We start from the raw sequence: 24,667 nt of genomic DNA on the forward strand, positions 1-24,667 counted from the left end.
ATTCTTACATTTAAATGATTATACATTGTTGTGTATAAATACATCCAATAAAACAAACAGCGTCTTGGGATTTGAATGGACCTCAATGGCGCGTCAGTCTGTCTGAGCACCTAAGCGCCTCTTTAGGAGGACACGGTTGTGTCACACAGTGAACAGTAACAGATGCCCGCTGATGCTCACACCTCACCTCAAACACTGCGGCATCGATGGACCGCTCATCCTATAATCTCTCACACTCTTCTCTCTCTCTCTGACACATTTCTGTGAGAGACTGTTTAAAAAGACGCGGATCTAGTGGCCGTGGGCAATACAGTTCTCTTCATAGTGCCTGGCCATCACAAAGGTAAGAAAACTAATATTTGCACTTAGCTGTAGTTTTCTCTAGTTTTCTCTGTAAATATTATAGGCAGTGTAATGTTATGTCATTTATTTAGTTTGACGGTAATAGTTAGAGTGACTTCACTTTAGGAGTAGGCTAATGATTTTGGTGAATAGGCTATTATTATTACAACATTATTCTCCACTTGATTATTCTATTAACTGTATAACGCTTTTTATATATTTGACATTGTTTTCTTGTAACCTTTATCACACTTTAGTTAACACAATTCCAGCAATACGTTTACATTAGCCTTATTAATCTTTGCTAATAAAATACAACTGTCCGTTGTTAGTTCATGCTGCTAGCTCAGGTCCATTAAATATTATTAACAAATTCATCTTTTGATTTTAATAATATGCCTATTAGCAAATGTTGAAATCAACATTACATAATAAATGCTTCAGAATGAATTTTATTGTTAGTTCATGTTAATTATCTAATGTTAACAAATGAAACCTTACTGTAGTGTTACCTTTATTTTATTGTGTTTAGACTTTTCCACTATCCTTTCTCTTCAGCTGAACTCACACTTTACATGTGTGAATTGCTTTGAATGCACATGAAAAAAATGTCACCAAAAATGAAAATTTTGTCAACATTTACTCACCATCGTGTCGTTCAAAACCTGTATGACTCTCGTTCTTCTGCAGAACTCAAAAGAAGATATTTTGAAGAATGTCTGTAACCAAACAGTTTTGACCATTGGCTTCCATTGTATGCACAAATTTGTAACATTTTTAATGATAAACAATGACAGAATTTTCAATTCGGGGTGAACTAAGTGTGCCATTTGTGTCAGAACCACAACCACAGTTTTGACATCCACATTTTGACTACTTTTCTTCAAAGAAGCAACCTGCATCGTATAAAACACTTCTGTCATACAACCAATGTCTAGTTTGAGTTGTCTTAAAGACTGTCTTTCACGTGTTTCATGTAAATGGAGAAAATAGGCATGGCTGGTGTGCTGAGTGAGACTCAGGGGAGGCCAGGTAAAGAAAGACAGTTCATGAGGGTTGCCAGGTGTCAAAGTCCTGAGGGTGAGACATGTCAAAGGGAGGTGTGGTCGTGTTCAGACATGCCTGTGAGCCATGAGTGCTGCTGCATTCTGGGTCTTTACCTGGACACAGATTCACTCTGGCTCTTCTGTCCAGGATTTATTCTCACTCCTTCATGTCTTTCTTTAACATCTTTTCATTCAACTGCACATCATTATTAGCTCATTATATTTCCAACAGTTCAGTGATAATTCACAGCATAGACTGAAAAGCAGATTTTCAGAATTGATGGCTGATATTTCGCTGGTTGACAATAAACACTGAAGCAAACTATTTACTTGTATAGGGTAAGAAGAACAGTGCCAGTAAGACTTGACTCTCTCTCGGAATGGGTGCTGCAGTGATGATGTATTTTTGTAGGCCAACCCGAATCACCCTTGTTCCCTTGATGAAAACCCAGTTGGATTTTTCCACTGCCTTTTGGATTTTCGCAGTTATTTTTCACAATAATCTTCATAACTGAACGCTATTGAAGTCTATACAATTGGCAGAAGTAAAATCTATATGGCTATAAACGAACTACACCACTCTTTTAGGCTTTATTTTAAAAAAAAAAAACGTTTTCCCTGAAAGTTGAAGTGAGAATAGTTTGCACATTATAAATGTGAGGCTGTGAAATTGGACTAGTGAGTAGATGAGTTTACCTGTTTAATGTCCCAGATAACTTCCGTAGACCAATTTAGCTTCATATTAGCAAATTTATTTTTCTAGACAAGTAAAAGCTTTAAAAAATTTACAAAAATATGTCATCCCTGCAGCACTCCATTGATGAACTATACACAATTGTATACAGTCATATTGATCAAGTTGAAACAGCGAAACTGATCTTTTCTTCCATATTGTGATGTATACTGAGTGTAATGGATTATCAAAAAAATACAGTAGGGTTTGGGACTAAATGAGCGGATTAAATGATTGCTGAAGTCCTGCATACATCACCAGAGAGAAATCATAATGTCGTTGTTTTTTTCCATCCAGTCATGATCTATTTTGCTAAAAAATAACAAGGTCAAATTTTTTTAAACATACATACTGTAGATGAATCATTCACAATAAGATTGATAAACATGCATTTAGATTTAAATCAAGATTTCATGCCGACTTTAAGACAGTTCATTTTACTTTTAACAACACACCAAATGTTACACCAAACACGAATATTCGGTGAGAATAAAGGTTTTGAATAAAAACAATGAATTTCTGTGATTTTGTTTAGAAGACATCTAAGGGGGCGTTTACACAATACCTATTCAACTGTTAAAAAGTTCAAAAGGAAAACGTTTTATGCATTTTAGCGTTTCATTTACATAAGGGCCTGAAATGGGTTTCAAATTGTACGTTGTTAAAATCTATACCGTTATCCTCTTCGTTTAAACTAAAAAACATGAGTTTGTGAAAACGGTGAACTCTGCTGATATACCACATTAGCTTGACCTGACAGGGAATCCTCAGGGACTATCTTTCTTTTTTTTTCTTTTCTTTTGGTAAAATTAGAAGCTTTCTGATGGAAACGCACACCGGTCTATTGATTCAGTTTTTTTAGAATGGCTGTTCATCGCACAGTTGTCGAGTTAAGAAACAAGGCAACATATGTGCATCAGTAATTGAACACTCTGAACAATTGAAATACAGTAATACTACTTTCTCTGAACAACTTGAATTGATCAGTTGATAAATGCAAAACATCTCATTCATCCAATAAGTTGATGTCAAAAAAGTACACAATTCTTGTTGAACAACGTGTTAATAAGCTAAATAAGTCATCTTTATTTTTCTTTATTTCATTGTTTACACAGTTGAATAAAGTGATCTAGGCCTCTGAAGAGCAGTAGTAAAATGTAGACACATGGTCCTCAACTATTAACACACACAAACCTCAATGACAGTCAACAAACAACACCATAAAGAAAAAACAGCAACATAAAAGATAATAGATAGATAAATATTTTATTCATCCGCTAGGGAAATTCAATCTTTTTTTTTTATACAGCTATATGTTTAGTATAGTGTTGTTTTATCATATTTTTTATTCTATATAAATCAAGTCAGCATACAGCAAAACAATAATCCAATACCTAATTCATCCTGCAATGCATGCTGGGAGCTTACAAACCCTTAACAAATAACGTTGCTCAATATGAAACCACTCTTAGGCTATAGTAAGGACTAGAGTAAATGCCGGTAGCCTAACATTTTATGTACGATTAAAGTCAATTATGCTGATAACATAAAAATGCATGCTAGATAATATGTGCAGCAAAACTCTGCCCTGTTTCTTTTATTATTAATATCACACTGCAGTTACTGTACCCACTTTGAAGACCATAAAGGACAGTTTCCGAACATCCTCTTTTCTTAAGTGGGTTATTGAATGGCATGGAATCTTCCTGACTTCACATCCCTCTGTAATGCTCAAGTCATTATACAGTTTGTGTGTGCAGCACTTCCCTTCTTTGTATTAGTCGATAATCATATTGATTCAGTTTCAGGTTTCATGAGCTCTTCTAAATGGCATAGTGTTTGATGAGCAGATGGCTGTATTGTTTGCAATATTAGGCTATAGTTTCCCTCATTTAGGCAGATGGACAGGTCATGAACGGATCATGATTTATATTAACAAATCGTATGTGGATCCATAGTGTCCACTTTCTATTGTTTAATATATGGTACCATAATAATATAATACACACTAATGCATCACATAATAATTTCAGAGAATACAGACTTATGCAGTTCAGCCATATCCAACTTGAATCATTTGTTTGGGGGAGAAATTACAATTTTGTTCATTTTGTTGTAGTTATGTTTGACTTGGGTTTAAGAATCAGTTGTAACACAAAAATGGCCATACAGGCAAACTGTAAAGTTATTGAAAGGGACAGTTCCTTCACATTATGCTCTTAGATAGTTTGAATCAGTCTGCTAACAGAGTAAAGCCACGTGGCACATTCACTCTCCACCCATATTGCAAGTGTCATTATAGAGTGAGATTTAGTTTGTAAGCCTCAAGACTTGCATTTGATGCACAGTTTTGATTTAACAAGCAACTGCAATTCACGTTGTGTATAGTAATAATAAATCACCCTAGACTGTTTTGTTTCTCTGGGGGATGGAGATGTTTTTATCCATAGATGTCTCTATATAAACCAGCTTGGTGAGCCTCAGCTAGTTTTTTTTTCTGTTAAGAGGGAAATTCAAATGTAAGCTTTGAAATTCAAATTGAACATTCCCACTTTTGTGGAAAAAAAAGAGCTGGTAAAAATGAGCCATGTCCATGTCCAGCTTTAGTACATTGCCAATACATTTGCATTTGCATTTCTCCTGGACACATTGATTGACAAACTGCTGCTCACCTTAATGATTTCACCAAATCAACCAATGATTTCACAAATCCAGATCACCTCCTAGCCTACTAGTGCTAAATAGAGATTGAGTATTTGCTAAGCAAACCGCACGGAGACAGAGTGTATGGGGTGCATTTGCAAAACATATACAAATGTTTTCTTACCCGAAATTTTTGTTTTGTTTGTCTCTATTTTGTTGTTTCCTTTATCTTAACTTAATACTTAGCTCAAAGTTAATGTTGGTTGCAACCTCATTGGAAAAAATGCCTACATTTTTCCAAAACGTACCTAAACATATACAATTCGCTGCAGTTTCCAGCTGAAAGGATCACTAGTAGTTGTAAAACGCCCAACACTTTTATTCCTTTTCAAGCAAATTATGATAACAGGCAGATTACCAATTAATGAAGACTTAATTTTGCACGGTTCCTTGCACAATATCCGTGACCTCAAAACAACAATACCATAGTGCATGATTTTTTTATTCGAATAGATTTGACATTTGCATCACATAATCTTGCATGGTAGCTTACCTGGAACAGTGTTTCACTTGCAAAACAGAGAGCCGTAAAGGACACCTTTACTTCAGCAACTGCAATTTCATGTTTCATAAATGTTTTATTTTTCCAATGAGCCTGGGTTGGTTTATGTAGCATCTTAATACATTCATAAACATTCACGATTGCTTGAAAAAAAAAAAAAAAAAGTATATTAAATATTTCATAAATCTTATATTAAATCATATTCCATATACATTGTATTTAATAATCATAACCTCTAAATGTTATTACATTTATACTGCTAAGAAAAATAAACGTAACATTTTGTGTTGAGCTTTTAATTCAGCTCATTTGGGGATTTTAGGGTTTCAGTTATCAACTACTGTTAATAACTAACAAATACTGATCTTGTGTTGGTGCAATAAAGCTGTTGATTTATTCAGGACACACACTCATGTCCTTATTCCAGATCAAACCTCACTCACAGACCTCCTTTGCAAGAGTGAAAAATAAAGACAGGACCCTCTTGAAAAGCCAGCAGACATTTATCATATCAAAACACAGTCTTTATCAACATTTTAAGGATCATTAACATAACAACCAGTCAATGACCTGTATACTCCCAGGCAATAATAAAGTCAGTGCCTCATCCACACAGTTAGGATTTAGTGAGGTCTTAATGGCCCATAAACTGAAACCAGGTGTCGTATTGTCAAAATGCGGATCTCCCCATTCAAGATCAAATACCCTTTCGGCGCTGAAAGATCTGCACCCGTCGAGCTTTTCCTGTGCTGTAGCTGGTCATCAGCATAATGTCTGTAATCTCTGGACATTAGTCAGCTCTTGAAGATGCATGTCGAGCTGCTCTATAATTGCTTGTATAACAGAGCCTGAACTCATCGCTAATGGTAGTTGTGAACACTTCTTTTTTTGTGTGATCGACATCCGCCTGCAGCAAGTCAGCAAAACGACGCAGTTAGCAGGTTTTTCAACGATTTCGATCATCCTGTGGCACAGGACCTGTGCCTTGTAGGTGTTCAGTTCCACCTCCATCACTGAGCTAACTCACCTTTCAGGTGAAACTTGAACTCATTTGATAGAAGTGATACTGCTCAAACTCTTTCAGACTAAACCTGACCTGTGGACTGGACTCTGTCCCCATGCGTGTGTTTACACTCCTCATATTGAGTTACATCCAGTAACTCTACCGCTTTTACAACTCATGTCCTCCTGTCCTCAATCTCTGAGTATTTGTTTTACCTTACTTGTTATTTACAAAGCATAAACATATTTCTGCCGTGCCTCTGCTGTACTCAGATAACACGTGATAATGAAATGAGCAATCCTTGTTGTACAATCAAACAGCGAAACAGCTTTTGCTTTTGTTTCTGCTCAGTTGAAATGTGTCACACAGCAGACAGATTCGGACTTAGATACCACAAAGAATGGGTGATATGTCAAATACTCATAATAGCCTATATTCTGCTGGAAATAAATATTTAAACAACAGCATGCGCATGCCAAAGAATAGAGAAACTATTTATAGGTCCTTGAGCAAAAATAGAAAGGTAACTGTAGAAAAAAGTGATCACACTACAGATCCATGGAATAAATAATTGATTAAAATCTCACCAAATTGAGCAAAATTGTGAATATTGCAGTGATTTTAATCCTTCTAGCTGCCTCACTATACTGACAAGCATGAGAGAGTGTTAAGAAAAAGAAGCTTTTCTGATTTAAACTATCAACAAATGTTTGATTAATTTTCCTGAATCATTTCAATTCATAACTGTGTATACATTTATATGCATCATCACTCAGAAGTCCATTTTTTCATGTTAGGTGAATGTTTCATTGGAAATGTTGATACACGCAGCTGTGTATTAGTACATTTTGTTATATTGGTGCATGTAAATTATAATAAATAAATAAATTGAATTTAAAAAACACTCCTTCCAAAGAAAATAAATAATTGTCAATATTGTTTATTAATTATAAACGTACTGAGACTTAATTAATTTTGCTTTATCGCCCTAGTGATTAATGTACAGGAAATCCGTGTGAGGAATTTGTCCTGTCTTCCTTCACACCTCCCCATCCCCTGTGCTTTCTGCTGTGAGGCGCCACCCATTTAGGGAGTGTGCGCACATGATCTCTTACCTGCTTCGCTCACACACACTGGACGTGCTGCTGGCATTCTGTCCATGTTTACTCAGGCTGCAGGGCAGAAGTTTGACTGCTGTGTTTATGTGGACCTTTTCTTTCTTTGTCGTCTTCTCTTTTTCTGCGATGCTTTACAAGAGATCTGAAATGGAACTATAACTCGTCCGGTGGAAGTGGCAAACAGGGATCATTTTCTCCACCTTTATTTCTGCACCTTATTCTCTCTTTTCTCTCAGGTCTTCGTGTGCTCAGCACAGACAGGGTGAGTAGTTGAAAATTAAAGGAATTTTGAAACACTTAAAATATGATTTTGCCTTCACTGACCCATATTAGTACATTTCAGTCCAGAGGGGTTTGGAGAGATGAAGGATATTATAATGCATAATATAAATAGGCATTTATGATATTGATATACTCACTACCGTTATTTATTTGTATTTTAACTAATTTTTGGTTGTAAAGATATGATAGTAGTAACACATTAGTAACACATTATTTTTTAGTTAACATGAATTAATAATGAACTGTGCTCCTACAGCATTTATTAATCTTTGTTAATGTTAATTTCAACATTTATTAATACATTATTAAAATCAAGAGTTGTATTTGTTAACATTAGTTAATACACTGTGAACTAACATGAACAATGAACAGGTGTATTTTTATTAACTAACGTTAACAAAGATGATCAAATACATTAACAAATGTATTGCTAATGTATAGTTCATGTTAGTTAATACATTAACTAATGTTAACAAATTAAACTTATTGTTAAGTGTTACCGATATAATTGATTAAAAGACACCCAAAGTCTCCTTTTCTCACTAAATGTGGCAATTAGCTACACTCGAAAGAAAAAGAATGAATACTTTTAGATAGAATACTCACTTTAAATGCCACGTTCCTTATGACATCTACCCTTAAAGTTTTAGTTATTTTAGTAATTGTGCTTTAAATCTATAGCCATGCTTTTTATATCTGTTACCTCCCACCACACCTACATGTCTAATCCATCACTCCGTTAATCATTACACCAGCTTTTGAAAGCTGAACAACTCAAACATACAAATCCTGCCACAGAAGGATTTGCTTATATATTTAACAGTGTTGCAATACTTTATGTTCTCAACTTGATTTCAATATATTTTTGTATGGTTGTGTTTATATTGACGCTGACAGTATTCAGTGGATTCATTTTCGAGGCTGTCTCTAATAAATCAATGAGCATATATCAATGAGCAACTATTTTCCCCCCTTGGCCTGTATTGCCCAGATAAACCTTTACTCCAGCATGTATTCCATTTAGAGGGAAGCTTCATATGTTAATCTCAGGTGTGTGTGAAAATATGTGCGCTTGTTTTGGCGTACAATAGTTCATTGTGAAATCACCTGTACATTTTTAGTTACTTGTAGTTGCAGTTCTAGTCAGGCAGACTCACAATAGTCAGCACACTCACAAATCAGATATGCAAATCCAGTTCTTGAAACAGCATATTTTCTTCTGAATAGAGTTTTATCTTGCTTTTATATCTAGTATGGAAGAACTTTATCCTTCATCATCAGCAAAACCTGTCATCTTGTTTTCAATATGCATTAATCTACACAGTCATCTGGGTTGTTGCTGATGCTTGTTTGTGAAATAGTTTCTGTCAGAAGAACTTGTCTAGTGGGGGGTTTTCTTCATTGTTTCCTGCAGAGGTGGATGATAACTAGGCCCACTTGGAAATCTTTATGGGTAGCTGAGAGTATTAACAAAATTTCCTAGAAAATAAAATTATCAAAAAGGGACAGATATGTGTAGATATTTTTGAATGCTCTGTAAAAATCTGTGCAGGTCTAATAATGGATTAATCTGTCAATTATTTATTTGATTAAGTAATTATATATATATATATATATATATATATATATATATATATATATATATATATATATATATATATATATATTTCAAATAGCATTTATTTGAAATAAAAATCCCGAACTTTTGAACAGTAGTGTGAGTATAATTATATATATATATATATATATATATATATTTATATATATATATATATATATATATATATATATATATATATATATATATATAGGCCTATATATAATTATACTCACACTACTGTTCAAAAGTTCGGCATTTTTATTTCAAATAAATGCTGTTGTTTTTGTTCATAAAAGAATCATGGGGAATAAAAGTACCACGGTTTCCACCAAAATATTAAGCAAAATTAAAAAATAACTTCATAATGGTGCAATCCTAATGGTGAAGTTACAGCATCTATCAGCAGGGTCTTATTGGGTGAGGCTACCCAGACTATTCCTGATTTACCGATTAGAATATCACAGTAAAATATATATTAAGAACTTATGAGAATTTCCCAAGCACATTAAACAGCATAAAATCGCCTGACACAGGAACCACTGAAATCTGACATATATCTTTTTTTTTTTGTCAAAGTTCTTCAATTCTTTGGTCAACTTGGCTCATATAGGCCTACTTTTAGTTTTTTTCTGTTGCCCTTTAGCCTCTATCATTTATTTTCAAATACATTGTTTTCCCAAAAAAGTGCATTTCCCCCCTTCTGTACAGTGATTGAAATAACTAATCGACATTTTTATTATTTCAGTTATCGATTTTCAATTGTTTCAGCCCTGCTAACTTTTATGTTTGTGTTCTGTTGGTGACTCATAGTATTTCATGAGCTGTTCTTACACATTCTCTGTTATGCATTTATGGTTCTTATTTTCATTAAATATTAAACTTGCACAGAACAATTTGACCTTTCTGAACTCTCAGCCTCCTCTTCTAGATGTTTTTAAGGTTCAAATTATGATTATTTTTTCTCTCCCTGTTTATGTCTTTCCTAGCCTTGTGGCATTGGCAGAAATGTTAAATGTGTATCCTGCTTATTTCACTAATTCTTCTGTTTCACTCTAGATGACATGGCGTCCTCAGTACCGTAGTTCCAAGTATCGCCACGTGTTTGGGAAGCCGGCCACAAAAGAGAATTGCTATGATGGCGTCCCCATCACCCGGAGTGTTCACGACAACCCCCTCTGCGCCGCCAACCCTCGCTTTATCGCAGTCATCACCGAATGTGCGGGGGGCGGATCATTCCTGGTGCTATCCATCCATCATGTGAGTGAAACATTCTCATATACGTGACTAGCACACTTAATACTCTTTAAACTAGTGTAACATTCTTTCAAGGACAACCTGGCGAGTTACAGAAATTGGTGTCTTCACTCTTTCTTCAAGGCAACCAAAGACCAATAGCCTTTTTTTACATATTTATTTGCTTCTGATATTTTACATGCTGTTTCTCTTTACACACACACACACACACACACACACACACACACACACACACACACACACACACACACACACACACACACACACACACACACACACACACACACACACACACACACACATGTTGGGTTTAACCCTAACTCTAATTACAACCTTCACAGAAAACTTTCTGCAATACATTTTCAAAAAGCATCACTGATAAGCTGTTAACCAATAAATGTCCCCGAAAGGACAAGGATTTCCGATAGTGCCATCTTTGTCGGGACATTTTGTCCCCATAGTGTAGGACCACACACACACACACACACACACACACACACACACACACACACACACACACACACACATACACACACACACACACACACACACACACACTCACTCATACATGCTTGCCTGTTCTGACACACTTTAGACTTCTGTCATTTTATTGGTCTGTTGACTGTCTCATGTTTAGTCAGGTATTATCTCATGTCTCAGGAATGGCACAGGTTACATGAAAAGCCTGGAGGCATCTTTCTATATTGTCTGTCTCTCTCAACCCTCACACACACACACACACACACACACACTCAACTCTCACACACGCACACACACACACACACACACACACACACACACACACACACACACACACACACACACACACACACACACACCATAGGTTGACTAAAAAGTAGTATTAATTAATTTAAGTATACAATACAATGTGCATATGTAGGAAACAACAATGTAGGAAACAACATATAAAATGGTCTGATCGCACATTTCAAGTTAATGCAGGTTTGAACATTTCAACATTTTAACACCTTTGCCCAGAATCAACACAGTTGTTAGTTTAGATATGAATAATGATAAAGTCAAGTTTCGTCACTTGTTATCTGAGTCATTTGCATTACGTACTTGTTTTTTTTACTACTGAAGGATTTTCTCTTTGTTGAGACTTGTATCTTTTGGAACACATTTCTGTGCTGTGATTCTTGGTAACAACTTTTTTTGTACTACGCTGGAAACAAATCCTATTCTAGTGTCGGTGTCTTGTTTTCAGATAAAATATCGAAATATCCATAAAAAATGGAATTGAAAAGCAACATTGCATAGACTTGTTTTTGGAGAATGTTGAATATAAGTACTCACTTCAGTTGTTTTAACACACATTTTGTGAGATGTATCCTTAAAACAAGCGAAACAAGACCAAACACATTTGTTGTATTCAAGATACACTATATAAGTTTGGGGTCAGTATGAATTTGTATGTATTTGAAAGAAGTCTCTCTTGCTCACCAAGGCTGCATTTATTTGGTTAAAAATACAGTAAAAATAGTGATATTATGAAATATTATTACAATTTATAACCATTTTCTAGTGTAATTTATTTATGTGATGGTAAAGTTGAATTTTCAGCATTATTACTTCAGTCTTCAGTGTCACATGATCCTTCAGAAATCATTCTAATATATTGAGTAGTTGGTGCTCAAGAAACATTTCTCATTATTATGAATGTTTGAAATGCAAATGAACGTACTGCTTAGTGTCACGCAGTGGCTGTAACGAAGTGCAAAGAAAAACAGTCTTTATTTAAAACTCAGGACATCGCTGGAGTATAATGAACACAATCACGTTTAACTTCTTAGACGATACCAGACAAGGGAATGAAGGAAACACAGGGCATAAATACATAAGGGTAATCAAACTGAACAGAAACGGGTGTGAGGGACTAATTAACATTCAAGGAAACTAACTAGGTACTCAGACACGCAAAACAGGAACAGAACTCAGTGAAAAGAAACCAAAACTGAACATACATGTTACACCTAGTATAATTGTGGAAATAGTGATAGATTAGTCAGGATTCTATTATTATTATTATTATTTTTGGATCAATTTAATGTCGCCTTGCTGATTAAAAGTATTAGTCTTACAGACCCCAAACGTTTGAACAGTAGTGTACATAAAAGGTCCATGCTAAACATCCCAAAAACCTTGACTCCATGGTTGTGTATTTATGTGTATATGCATAAATAACGGTGTATCTTTGTGCCTTCTCAGACTGGCAAGGTTGACCCTCATCATCCAAAGGTTTCTGGTCATAGAGGCAATGTACTTGACATCAAATGGAATCCCTTTGATGACTTCTGCATAGCATCTTGTTCAGAGGACACCACAGTAAGTGTGAATCACCTCAGATTCAGACTGGTGCATGTATACGTTTTACTCACGAAAACGGATATCGTGTTCACATTTTTACAGCTTATCATGTGTGCACATGTTTGTTGTTCAGGTAAAGATTTGGGATATTCCCGAACATGGTGTTCTGAAGAACATCACAGTGCCTTGGAAGGAGCTGCAGAGTCATTCACGACGAGTCGGCCTCGTCGAGTGGCATCCAACTGCCGACAACATCATTTTCAGTACCGGCTATGACTACCAGGTAATTAAACTATACGTACAGTTTGTCATGGAATGAAGAGAGACGAGATTTCAGTGAATTTCCCCCTCAGGAAGACATTTCAAATAATCACAGTGATAGGAAGCTCTTTTTGTTAGCTTGAAAACAGTTTCCCAATCTTTTAATTGTAAACACTTCCCTTCCAGTTCCAAGGCCAAAAGAATTGTATTCTTTGAATGTGTGAATGAAATAAATAAAACATTTTAATTATTTTTGTGGATAAACTAGTGTAGTTATTTACTTAAATATGTTTTAAAAGGGAGGGAAAAGAAAAAGGTAATTTAGAAGTGCAACTCTCCAACTGAGCAGATGATAAAGCATAAATGCATAATTAAAACATATACCAAACAAAAACAGGGATATAACATTATATTTTGGGGTAAAAGTTGCAATATTTAGAATATCAGGGTCTTATAGTCTTTATATTCCATTCGATGTATTATATGAATTAAACTAAGTGTTATAATAGTAAACCAGCAGCTGAGTTTTTGGTAGATATCATTTATAACCTGAAAGAGACCCAAAAGTCTGCAGTGACCTTGATAACATTGGAAGAGAGGCTTAAGGATCTCCTAAATAAATAATTATAGCTATTAGTTGGACAAGCAGCGTTCCAAAAATGATGATATATAGTATTGCAGCAGTGACTCTTTTATTTATGTGATCTGATTTAGTTTAGTTCAATTCAATTCGATCTCCCAGTTTTGCTTGTGGCTTATTTTATAAACATGTAATTACAGTTAAAACATTGTAGTCAAATCCAAACTTTCTAAGAACTTTGAAAAAATAGCCCGAATTTTTCTGCATAAAAAGCCTAAAATCAGCAATTCAATTCAACATAACTGTATTAGCATATGAATGTGCCTCATAATATGTAATGTACGCATCACATCTTTCACAGTCAGATAGTAATGCCCCTTTTACAGCCCCCTGTTAAACGTATAATGAAATAAAAATCAGAATAACCAAAAAGGTTGCCAAACCCTGGTGTAGGCAAAGATTGAAAATGTTAATTGATTCCGTTTTGAGCTTCTAAAAACCTGAAGCTGTCTTGGTCTTTGTGTCTGGACTGTTTGTATTCCTCATTACATTTCTTGAATGCTCATAGCCAGTCTGATACATTGTTTCTGGCATTCAAGATGAGATTTTCTTATTTCTTATTCAATTACATTGAATTCCCCCTCCATTTGTATTTATGATACCCCTCCACCCCAACCCCCATGAACAAAAGTGGCTTTAACCATCACTCTTTTTAAGATCTTATTTTTCATGGTCTTCCGACCCTGTCCTCACTTCTTTCTGTTTGGGTTGTTTTTGTGCTGTCCCGAGGCAGTGAAGGTGGGTGTAGAGCAACAATCTTCACAATGATGACTCTCACACATTACCTCACATTCCTTGCAACGTTTCCTTAACTGTAGCTTCGTAACGTAACTGTTGGATTCTTAACTGTAGAGAGTGTGTTGTGTGTTTAAAATTGGTTTCCCACTGACTGAAACGTTCTCCCCCAGTCTTTATCAGATTTTAATGGATGAGATCTAAATTAAAAATTGTGTGTGTGAATTATGTAAAACATTTTTTTAAATACAATTGAAATGTGTCATGTTGTTACAGTTATGGGACACTAACAAAAGTTTCAAAAGTCGGTATAATTTGTAATGTTTTTGAAAAGAAGTTTCTTATGTTCACAGAGACTGCATTCATTTATATTGTGAAAAAAATATGACAGTTTAAAATATCTTTTTCTATTTTAATATATTTTAAAATATAATATACTCCTGTGATCGATGAGCTAAATTTCAGAATCATTACTCCAGTCTTCAGTGTCACATGATCATTCAGAAATCCTTCTAATATGCTGATTTGGTGCTTAAAAAAACGATTTATTATTATTATCAATGTTGAAAACAGTTGTGCTGCTTAAAATCTTTGTGGAAACCATGATGCATTTTTTAAAGGATTGTATGATGAATAGAAAGTTCAAAATAACTTTTCTGAAAAGAGTCTTTTCTGTCACTTTTGATCAGTTAAATGCTTTCTTGATGAATACAATTTCAAAGAAATCGTACTGACTTTTGAACGGTAGTGTATTAAATGTCAGTAGGTGCAACTTAATTGACTTTAAGTGTTTATTTGTGTGTTCATGTGTAGGTTTTGATGTGGAGGCTGGACGTTCCTGAACAGGTGATCAAGTACCCTGTGCGGTCCATCAGTGTGCATTCAGATGTGGTTCTGTCCATGTCCTTCAACACAGATGGCAGCAGACTCGCCACCTCTTGCAAAGATAAGAAGATCCGAGTGATTGACCCGCGTACTGGCATCCTTTTACAGGTGTGTGTGGCCTTGAGTCTGATGTTCCTCTCTATCTGTCATGTTTTTGATGCTCATATTATTAGGTGGAACCAATCATGAGTTTTGACTTCATTTTTCCCCCTGTAAAACTTTACCCATTCCTTCACTTAATTTGAATTATGAGCTGGGACACATACAGCGTACAGTATGTGGACTTGCACAGAAATGCACTTCCCCTTGTCTGCCCCTCTGACACCACACATCCAAAACTAGCACCTTTAAGAAACCAATGCAGCCATGGTTGATCTGTTACCCAGAGGTCAGCATCAGCCCAGAGGCTTACATTCACACTGTCATGTCTCCTCAAGTGACTCGGACGAACACAAGACTCAATTCACGCTTTATTTCATTTTACAGGACATGGTTGATTGAATTTTTGTGATAATTAAAATGTGTTAAAGTTTTGTTAAGGTTTTTTTTTTTTCAGTATATTTTTTGAAAAAGAAAGAGAAAGGGAACGTGCGTTTATTTTGAAATGTCATGTGTAATGTGTGATTTTAGGAGACTGACTGCAAGTCACACAGAGCCATTAAAGTGCTATTTATTGGAAACCTGAAAATGCTTCTCTCTACGGGCAATTCACGCTGGAACCATCGTCAGATTGCACTTTGGGATCAGGTAAGGCTTGTTAAAAATAGACTCCTTAATTATTCCCGTTTTTATATTTGTATAAAAACACACAGCATGTTATCTTTTTATGGCAACATTTTCATTCGTTAATTGAAAGAAATTCTCGATCAGAGCAATTATGGCTACAATGTTACCTATAAAATCAAATACAAAAGTAAAATAATGCACAAGATATCATTACACAAACATGCTCTTCTAAATTGCATTTGATTATAAAAAATATATACTTTCTGCTGTTTACTGTCACAGTACATTTCCATGTAATCACTGTTCATGTTCAGTCTTTAGTGCTATTTTTATTTTAGTTTATTTTCATTAAAAGAGTTTCATATTAACTACACGCATACAAGGCCTAGAATGGAATATAATGAAATATATAAAATCTTAGGTAACAGCTAAACATATATATCCAGCAGAAATTACTGGGCCAAGCAAACCAATGCTAATGCAATTGAACAGAATTGTTTTGTCATAGGCAGTTTTTTATTACAAAAAAAAAACGTCTGAAATTATAATCAAATGATTTATTGATAACTGATATCTATTAAGTCCTATATAAAAATAAATCATAGCACAACTAATTTTTTTATTTTTTATTATTACATTCTAAAACAAAATAACAAATGTGACACCCAATAGTACATTGAAAGAGATAAACTGAAATATGTATACAATCTATATTCACAAAAATAGATGTAAGACAAGTTTGAAAAAGTAAATTTTCACCAAAATTCTAAATGGCAGAAGATTTAGCTGAAACCCACGGGTGCAATAAACTGAGCATAAAGAAAGTATCTTTATTTGTTCAAAAATACAGTAAAATCATAAATATTATAAAATATTATTACAATAAAAAAAATAAAAAAATTTAAGGGTTCTTCGATGAATAGAACAGGTCAAAAGAACAGCATTTATTTGAAAAATATTAGTTTTACTGTCATGTTTGATCAATTTAGGATTTTTTAATTGTTAGCGGCACTAGAGTTTTTAGAGATTAACTTATCATTCCAAAAACAGAGGAATTCACTAAGCACATTTGAAATATCTGGGACATTTTTCCTCACTTCAGGTGGTGTTTTTAATGGGTTACATCTGACTCTGGTTGGAATGGACAGATCATCTATATACTAGCTCCAGTTTGACAGGTCCATCCTCAACAGTCCACGACTCACTTTAGATTTCCCCCTAGTGTCACAATCATGCTATCACAATCACTACAATGCTTTTCTGTCTACTTCCCTATGGGATGAGTTAAATATGGATCTAATGTAGATACAGTTCTAATTTTTGTATTTGTAATAACTTTTTATGGGTATTTTTGATTCAGGGATTTGGTTTAAAGAAACCAGTGCTGTTTAGATTAGATGTGTTGAGTCCTAAACTTACGTTCATGCATGTGTTCTACAGGAGGACCTCTCTGAGCCGTCTTATTCAGAGGACTTGGACGGCTCCTCCGGTGTCCTCTTCCCTTTTTATGACCCTGACACACACATGCTTTACATAGCTGGGAAAGTGAGTACTTATAACCTGGACTACCAGATTGGCAACTAGCGTTTTAGTGCTGTATTGATGATAAAGGTTATTAATGGATAACACAATCCTCCTTCAATCTTTAGGGTGATGGAAATATCAGATACTATGAAATCAGCCCGGAGAAGCCATATGTGCATTATTTGACTGAATACCGATCTCTTCTACCACAGAAGGGAATGGGTGAGTACTATACATGTGCACAAACACAGACTTATGAAAACAATTCATCATAAATCTATTTCCCGATTCCAACTCCATCTCTTGCACAAGTAGTCAAAACAGCAGTAACATAGTTTGAATAGTATAGAATATTGTTTAAAAGCTGGCTCATCCTTGCTACTTCAAAAGTATTTTTGCAATTTATGCCACTAATCAGGTTGGGTAAGTAAATACTTTAAATGCTTTAGGTGTTTGAAACGCACTTAACATAGCGCTTGTACATAAATATAGATCGGTTAAAGAATGTTCCGCTTCATCTGCATCACATGGCTACATACTGTAACATGCCTGTCTCAACTGAACAGACTTCATAATCAAACATGTTTAAGACCCCCAAAAAAATATAGGGACACTTAAATGTATCAATGTTTTCTAAAGAACTGCATTAGAAAACAAAATATTACATTAAAGAGAAGGCATAGGCACATTTTTGAAGCAAACTACTGCACAAAAAGTACTTCTTACTTAGAAAAAAAGTTTACATCTAAAAGATAATTCTGAGAATAGCTCTAGCATCATTTGTTTGCAGATGCCTCTTGGTTTGCTATTTTATTGTAATACAGTTATTTAAAACAACAACTGTACTTGCAGATAATATAACATTAATGAAATAAAAGGCCAGTTAATTGTACGTAAAGAGTTCACTTTCATGACTATGTTTCTTAACACAATAAATACGTGACTTACACGTTTCAACATTTCGTGACATTGAAGTATATATTTAGTTTACCATAAATACTTCAGTACGTCAGTGCATTCATGTCAGGGCTGGGCAGGCAATCAAGAGGAGAAGAGGATATAATTGCTATTGATGTCCGATTCTTGAATGAATCGTTCTATTGATCAAAATTACCCGAAGCCATGAAATTAAACTTAGTCCTTTTTTTTGTCCAGAAAGCTTTTATCATTTAATTTTGATAATATTATAAAAAAAAAATTGTTTACCTCTAAATGAAATTATATATAATTTAAGCACATTCTTTCAACTTAAATACAAAAATTTGTTAAAACAGATCAAAGTGTCTCTTGTGGAAAAAAAATAACATAACATGATATTTCATGACTCTTGCCGCTAGAGGGCCTTATCTCTATATGGAGCAAATAAACTGTTCCCCTGCGGGTCCTAAAGTCACTTGTTGTTGTTTTTTCAGGGTTTTTTTTTCTTCAGTTTGCATTCAGGTACATATTTAGACATCATAAAATCGATTTTTGGTAAAGGTTTAGCATTCGTAGTTTTCATTTTGAGCATTTTTTACGTTTGCATCAGATTTTGTAATAATTCAAGTTAGTAAGGTGGACAGCAGGGGGAAAAAAACAAAAAAGTAAAACCTTGAACAATATTTATTTGAAAATGCTGATTTTGATTCAGAATAACAAAAGTGTCTGTGTGTGTGTGGGGAGTACAATATAATTCTGATATAAAAAAAAATTGTTACTTTAATTTACTATTATCACAGTAAAGCTGTAATGGGAATTGCTAGGTGTTGTGGCTGTGAGTGTGTTATACATTGGATGTTCATGTCTTCATTTGTGTGTGTGAGTGTTTGTTTTGGATTGTGCCAGATTATAAAATTTTTTTGACAAATAAAATAAAAAAATGTATTCCCATTTCCCATTCATTCCTATGTGGGGTCAAATTGACCCGCGAGGGAAGACTATGTTTTTATTTTTAATACAACCACAAAAACGTGCGTGCGTGCGTGCGTGCGTGCGTGCGTGCGTGCGTGCGTGAACACTCAATTTAAAAAAAAAGAAAATGAATTCCCGAAGAGAGCATAAACTAAAATACAATTTGCAATTAACAATTAAGTGTCAGAAAACATTTCATTTAGAAAAGTATATCATTTCTGTTTTAATATTCTATTCGAAAGCATGCTAAAGTGTAATTCTTTTTCTCAAGGGTGATTTTCTACTCAGAACATGTGTTCTCTTTCAGGTGTCATGCCAAAGAGAGGGCTTGATGTGTGTTCCTGTGAAGTCTTCAGATTCTACAAACTAGTGACAATCAAAAGTCTCATAGAACCTCTATCCATGATTGTTCCACGAAGGGTATAATCCTGTTCACACATCCATACAAATACATATAACATAAAGTAGAGCTAGTTCTCTCATATCTGTGCTGTCCTGTCCTTGATGATAGGATCCCTAACTATCCCTAAGTGACTTCAAGAGATGTGTTTGTGTTCTGTTCTGCAGTCAGACTCCTATCAAGACGACATTTACCCCATGACAGCTGGGAACCAGCCCGCCATGACAGCAGATGAGTGGATCAGTGGTCTAGACAAAGGTCAGAGTCTTTAAAATAAATTTTCTGTCATCATTTTTGTACCCTCACACCAACCTTCTTTCTTCCGTGAAACAAAAAAGTAGAAATTTTGTAGAACGTCTAAGCTGCTGTTTTCCATACCATTCCATGTTGACTTTATAGCTTCATAAATGACCCATAAAAGCACCATAAAAAGCATAAAAGTGGCTCAACTTGCTAAGTAGCCATTTTAGTCTCTTGCCCTTCAAAAGACTAAAATAGCCACTTCATGTTTGGCCAGTTTTATGCTGGGAACAGGGGATATTAAAGAGATAGTATATGAGACAGGACACCAAAAAATACACTACCATTCAAAAGTGTGGGCTTAGTAAGATTTTTTTAAATGTTTTATGTGTCTCTTATGCTCACCAAGGCTGCACTAACCAAAAATAGAAAAAATACAGTAAAACAGTAATGTTGTGAAATATTATTGCAATTTAAAATAGTTATTTAAAATGTAGATTTGTCCTGTGATGGCAAAGCTGAATTTTCAGCAGCCATGACTCTGATCCTTAAGCAGTCACATGATTCTTCAGAAATCATTTTAATATGCTGATTTGGTGCTCAAGAGACAATTCTTACTAGTATTAGTGTTGAAAACAATTGTGCTGCTTAATATTTTTGTGGAAACCATGATCAATTAGATAAATAAATAGATAGTTAAAAGGAACAGCATTTATTTGAAATATATATATATATATATTGTAACAATGTAAGAGGCTTTACTGTCACCTTTAAACAATTTGAATGCATCCTTGATGTATAAAAGTATTTAAAAAAAAACATTGGATTGGTAGTGCTTGCATTATTGCTACATATGATGTTATAAAAAATATATAGAGTTTTTTGGGTGATTCAGAGACTGTGCCTCACTTATACTTGCTTTTTACTCTGCAGATCCTTTGATGATGTGTCTGAGGCCTGGAAGTAAACTGGACTCATATGTGGAGGTGGGCTTGAGTAAAGGCCCAACCGACTCGACGGAGACACGCCATTCTCGCAGCCGGCCGAATCAGCTGATTCATGAACGTCTGGATGCCAAAGAGGAGAACGAGCGCAAAGAATCCCACCCTACCTTGCTGCTTCCATCCACAGATGAAAACAGCAGCTCCACAACATATGTCAGCAACGGACAACTGGACTCCACGCACTGCTCGCCACCAAAAACAGAGAACGAGGTATGGTACATGGTACAGACACTCTACTAAGGGGCTACTCACCTCAAAAGTGTTTTCATACGTTCCTCTAATGTGTGTTTATGTATGTGTTTCTGCATATAGCTCCGACAAATGTTTTATAAGCAGCAGGAAGAGATCCGAAGGTTGAGGGAGCTTCTTAACCAGAAGGATGTGCGGATGAAACAGTTGGAATTGGAGATCAAAAATGTGAAAAACTCACAAGCCACTCTTTGAGAGAAACTGTCAAAAGCCGTGTCTTCTTCACTAACATTCTGCCTCATGAATTATGCTGTTAAGGTGTGGTCACGTTTACCATTGCTCAGTAAAATTTCGCGGGCGAAAACCAGTCAATAGGAATTTGCGCTAACAGGAATTTTGTGTAAGGAAGGACATTTTTGTTTGTGTTCAAGTTGGTCAAAGAGAGCTGTTTTTTTTTAAAGTGACTGTGTGAGCTGGACTTTATGCATCGCTACACTATTGACAACGGACAATGGAGCTTTTTTGCCCCCGAAATTTCGCTAACGTGACCGCCCCTTATGGAAACAGGCTACATTCTCATTACTAGCATCTCTTTATGAAAGTCATTCCTTGTATGCAAGTGTTGTGCACATAAACACTGTACAACCTCCTTGGAAGTTTTTTTTTTTACACTTTAGCACTATGCAAAAAAAAAATTTGATTGTGATCATACTTGTTTAAATGTTTTTTTTTAATTATTATTTTAAAAAAGGCGTAATATGTGTGGTTTGTTTTATAAATTGGGTTATTTGTGAATAACATGAGATTTTTTTATTTTCCTGATTAATTTTCTATTTAAATTTATGTGCAAATGGATGAGTGATGTGGCAAGAAAGCTTGATAATGGAAATCCGAATTGTTTTGAACAAAGGGACATAAATTTGAAAATGTAAATTCTTAACTTGTACATTATCATCTTATGTTTAAGTTTTTTTTTTTTTTTTTGGTGTGTGTGTGTGTTTAAATGCTGTTAAAAGAGTTTAGTAAATCCCAGCATGCACTGATGAGGCACTATTGTGGGAACTGGCTGGGGTTCACACAATATCTAAGGAAAGTCAAGTTTAGGTTCAGTAATTCAATTCTGTAACACGTTTGCTGTGAACTGCCAAAATGCATGTAAGTACCATGATATTTTAATGGTTTACCGTGTGTTTCACTTAAAACCAACCCGTTTGTTATGTAAATTAAAAACAGTGACCCATTAGGGGTCCCTGATACAATGCTTAGTTTCACAAATTTGGAAAAGCCATATTTTTTTTATTTTATATTTGAATAATGTTTTGTTTATATAAGGGATCTGTACATGTAAACATCAGAATATATAATGGAATAAGAGGTTAAAGATGCTATTTTAAGTGTTGCTCAAATATTTCTCCAAATTATCTACTAAATGTTGTCCAAACAGCCTTGATTGCAGTCTCTTCTTTTTTAATCCTAACACAAATAAATCAGATAATCGGGTAAAATAGGCCAGATAAAGAGGCTTTCAATAAGGAATTTATTGCAAATAAACATTTGTCACGACTGTTAGGCTGAGTTTTCCAGGGCAAACTGATCAGTTTCTTAGGATAGAGAGACAAAATGGTAACATTTTAAGGTTTCATTAGTTAACATGAACTAACAATGAACACTACTTCTAATGTTTATTAGTCTTGTTGATTTAAATATTTAAAATCAAATGTATCTATTCAAATTAGTTAGTTCACTGGGAGCAACACACACACACAGAGATAGAGAGATGCATGATCACCCTTACTTGTGGAAATTTCACTGGATTGTATCGGCCTCTGTTCCACCTGCCACTCACATTTAAAAATGACTTGTGACTTAGCTGGTATCCTTTTCCAAACAGTTTGAGTGATATTCGTGCCTGTCTCTCAAACACACCCAGCTTTGACAGAATGGTCTAAATGAGTTGAATAAAGTATAGAATGCTATTTATTATATGCATGTTATTTCTAATGTAATTGCTAATTCATCTTATTGTAACACTGACTTAAATTCACACAAACACAATACATATAATTTCTTGTAATGCCATATTCAACAAAAATAAAGATATTAAGGTTTTGAGATGGTGGAGGGAATATGACATTTAAATACACTTTGGAAGTAAACAGTTGTATCTAGTTATAATCAAAGTGTGAATTATGGCAGTGTGATGTGTAATGACAATATGTCTATATACACTACATTAAATGTTCATACACTACCTGTATCATTTATTTATTTTTAAATCATTTTAAAAGAGGTGTCTTACGCAATTTTTTAATCAAAAATACAAGTAAAATAACTGTTTTCTATTTTGATATATTTTAAAATGTAATTTATTTCTGTATTGACAAAACTTAATTTTCAGCATCATTACTCTAGTCTTCAGTGTCACATGATCCTTCAGAAATCATTCTGATGTGCTGATTTGCCCATTTACAGAGCCCTTCGGATGCCCGGTTTGTCCATGTACTTGCAAAAATAGGTGTATCCTGTGTGATTCCTAGAATTACATAATAGTAGTCTACTGAAAATAATAATAAAATATTAATAAATAAGTCCTGCACAAACCATATACACAATCTATATTATGGTACGGGTATATTACAAATTCTAAAGGCAATCCTGTTCCTGTAGAATATTTGACAGGACAAATGGACAGCAGTGACCTGTCCCCTGTCCTGCAGGGGTCCTATCCCTGTTTATAGAACTACACAACATTTTTGTGTAACCATGACAGAAACCAAAAGATGTGGTGTGGTGTCCTCATGTGGCTGTGAAAGGAAACGCAACCACTTTTCAATAGGTCAAAGCAATTAGGAATTAATTTTGTATTTTGAATACAGTATCGAGTTTAAAGCTCCAAAAACCTACAGCTGTTGCACAGGGATATTCTCAGACTGTCTGTCTCTCGCCTCAATAGGATTACGAGACAAAAGTCTGATATTAAGATAATTGTCAATTGCTCCTACTAATATATTTGCTAAAGCCGTTGAGGAAATAAGTGAACACAAGATCACACTGGAATACAGTGAGAAAGGATCTTCTATACAGGTGAAACTCGTGCAAAAGTAATTTAAGGTGAATTACTGAAATAAATGAACTTTTGCACGATATTCATTTCTCGAGTTTCACCTGTAGGCTATAATGAACATTTTAACCTAATGCCTGAACTGTGATTTAAAGACGTATTTTATACGTCAAATGTCAGGTCCGGGCAAGCTCTCGTTGA

At 34.7% G+C, this 24,667-nt stretch overlaps 1 protein-coding gene across 2 annotated transcripts; it reads left to right on the plus strand.

The window, feature by feature from the left end:
• The first annotated feature begins 64 nt into the window (after positions 1-64).
• On the plus strand, positions 65-23,655 carry coro2aa (coronin 2Aa). 2 transcript variants are annotated; one of them, XM_079615452.1, is made up of 12 exons: positions 65-343; positions 10,386-10,586; positions 12,813-12,929; positions 13,045-13,194; positions 15,361-15,540; positions 16,063-16,179; positions 17,599-17,703; positions 17,808-17,904; positions 19,880-19,992; positions 20,140-20,230; positions 21,146-21,426; positions 21,529-23,655. In XM_079615452.1, the coding sequence occupies exons 2-12, from the start codon at positions 10,386-10,388 to the stop codon at positions 21,658-21,660; spliced, it is 1,584 nt and encodes a 527-aa protein (XP_079471578.1). In that variant the 5' UTR covers positions 65-343; the 3' UTR covers positions 21,661-23,655. The 2 variants fall into 2 exon arrangements, with proteins under 2 accessions (XP_079471578.1, XP_079471577.1); XM_079615451.1 differs by lacking the exon at positions 65-343 and adding an exon at positions 7,418-7,709.
• Positions 23,656-24,667: the final 1,012 nt, after the last annotated feature.

The sequence above is a fragment of the Phoxinus phoxinus genome (genome assembly GCF_949152265.1).
Source record: "Phoxinus phoxinus genome assembly, chromosome: 6".
Lineage (NCBI taxonomy): Eukaryota > Metazoa > Chordata > Actinopteri > Cypriniformes > Leuciscidae > Phoxinus > Phoxinus phoxinus.

What these genes read in the sequence shown, in the direction of transcription:
- coro2aa (XM_079615452.1), top strand. Translation starts at nt 10,386, where the DNA reads ATGACATGGCGTCCTCAGTACCGTAGTTCCAAGTATCGCCACGTGTTT. An exon ending in CCATGATTGTTCCACGAAGG is followed by an intron (nt 19,993 to 20,139) that starts GTATAATCCTGT and finishes TCTGTTCTGCAG; the next exon opens with TCAGACTCCTATCAAGACGA. An exon ending in GATCAGTGGTCTAGACAAAG is followed by an intron (nt 20,231 to 21,145) that starts GTCAGAGTCTTT and finishes TTTACTCTGCAG; the next exon opens with ATCCTTTGATGATGTGTCTG.